A 1,372-nucleotide genomic window follows, 5' to 3' on the forward strand; every position below is an offset into this window, starting at 1 on the left:
GAGAAGTAGAGACGAAAAAAATACTAACGAGGGAAACCGAATAGTTGGTTACCTTGTTGTTGATTCAACTAAAATCACAATTATAAATTTGGATAAAACTTACATGCAGCACTATAGCACCACGCCTATAGTTATTAGTATTATTGTTTTCCAATAAAAAAAGTGACACGTGACTTATTTTTCCACATTATCACCACTATTTTTTTTACCGACAAACTGCTACTACGAACGTTTCTTACAGAAGTGATGGCGCTTCGGGATGGTCTCAGAGTTGCTTGGGAGCAGGGTTGTCGTCGCCTGATTTGCGAATCGGATTGCCTTGAGCTGGTTCGTAACCTGGCCAATGTGGATTGGGTGAGTATGCATAGTCATGGTGGTATTCTCAGGGAGATTAGAGACATGATGGGTTGGAGCTGGAAAATAGATATTTCGTGGATTGCCATAGAAGGGAACATGGTGGCGGATTGGCTAGCGAAGCGGGGGTCCTCTCTTGTGTCGTCAGGGATCCATGAGCTAGCGTTGCCTCCCCCAGAGTTGAAAATCCTTCTCTTGAAGGATTCCCTTGGTGTTTCTTAGCTTGTTTTTTCTGTTTTGGTTGTTTTCCAATGTATAAAAAAAGAAAATATTTCTAATTCTTTGATGAATAAATTAAGATTCCTATCACTGTATTTCATTTAATACACTGTCTTAAATTTGGTCAAGATGTTAATTGATAACTATGACCTCGTAACGTTGCTTTTTTTGTTTTTGTTTACCTATATTGGATTTGGATTTTCTGAAAAAACTCTTTTGTTTCAAGCAAATCTTTCCTTGCAAGTGTTTCTTATTGTTGGCTTGCACGCAATGTCTCAGATTCACGGTTTCAAGAAGTTTAGCTAATACTCGATTGTCTAGATTGTGTGCTTGCTTTTGTGTTGAAGTATTATTACTAACACTATGCCTTGCCTCATTCTTGAATTCTCCATAATTTAAGTCAAAATAAACATTAATGTAGTTGATAACCGGGCATGGCCAAAGAAGTTTGAGTCATTCTGTGATTCTTAAAAGAAGTTACTCTGTGTATTTTTTTTTGTGCACGAAGCCATCCCACGGTTGGTAGCATGATATTAATTATGTCGAGATTTTGAAATTATGTTAAGTGAGCAAGTCATTTCCAGAAAAAAATTTCTACACACCGGTCAAGGATCAAAACACTCGGGGCCCGTTTGGTGCGACGTATAGTATAAGGCTTGATAGTATAAGGCCTGATAGTATTAGGCCTGATAGTATAAGCCCTGATAACTTTCTTATACTATCCAGCGTTTTGACATACACTGTATAATTTACCATATCGTTTAAATTAATGCAATTTTATGTTTAATGAAGTATTGAA

The 1,372-nt window shown here is 37.1% G+C and overlaps 1 protein-coding gene across 1 annotated transcript; it reads left to right on the forward strand.

Moving 5' to 3' along the window:
• The first annotated feature begins 246 nt into the window (after nucleotides 1-246).
• LOC130736898 (uncharacterized) lies at nucleotides 247-576 on the forward strand. Its single transcript, XM_057588670.1, has one exon. The coding sequence runs from the start codon at nucleotides 247-249 to the stop codon at nucleotides 574-576; it is 330 nt and encodes a 109-aa protein (XP_057444653.1).
• The last annotated feature ends 796 nt before the right edge of the window (nucleotides 577-1,372 follow it).

Source organism: Lotus japonicus, chromosome 2 (assembly GCF_012489685.1).
Source record: "Lotus japonicus ecotype B-129 chromosome 2, LjGifu_v1.2".
Taxonomy (NCBI): Eukaryota; Viridiplantae; Streptophyta; class Magnoliopsida; order Fabales; family Fabaceae; genus Lotus; species Lotus japonicus.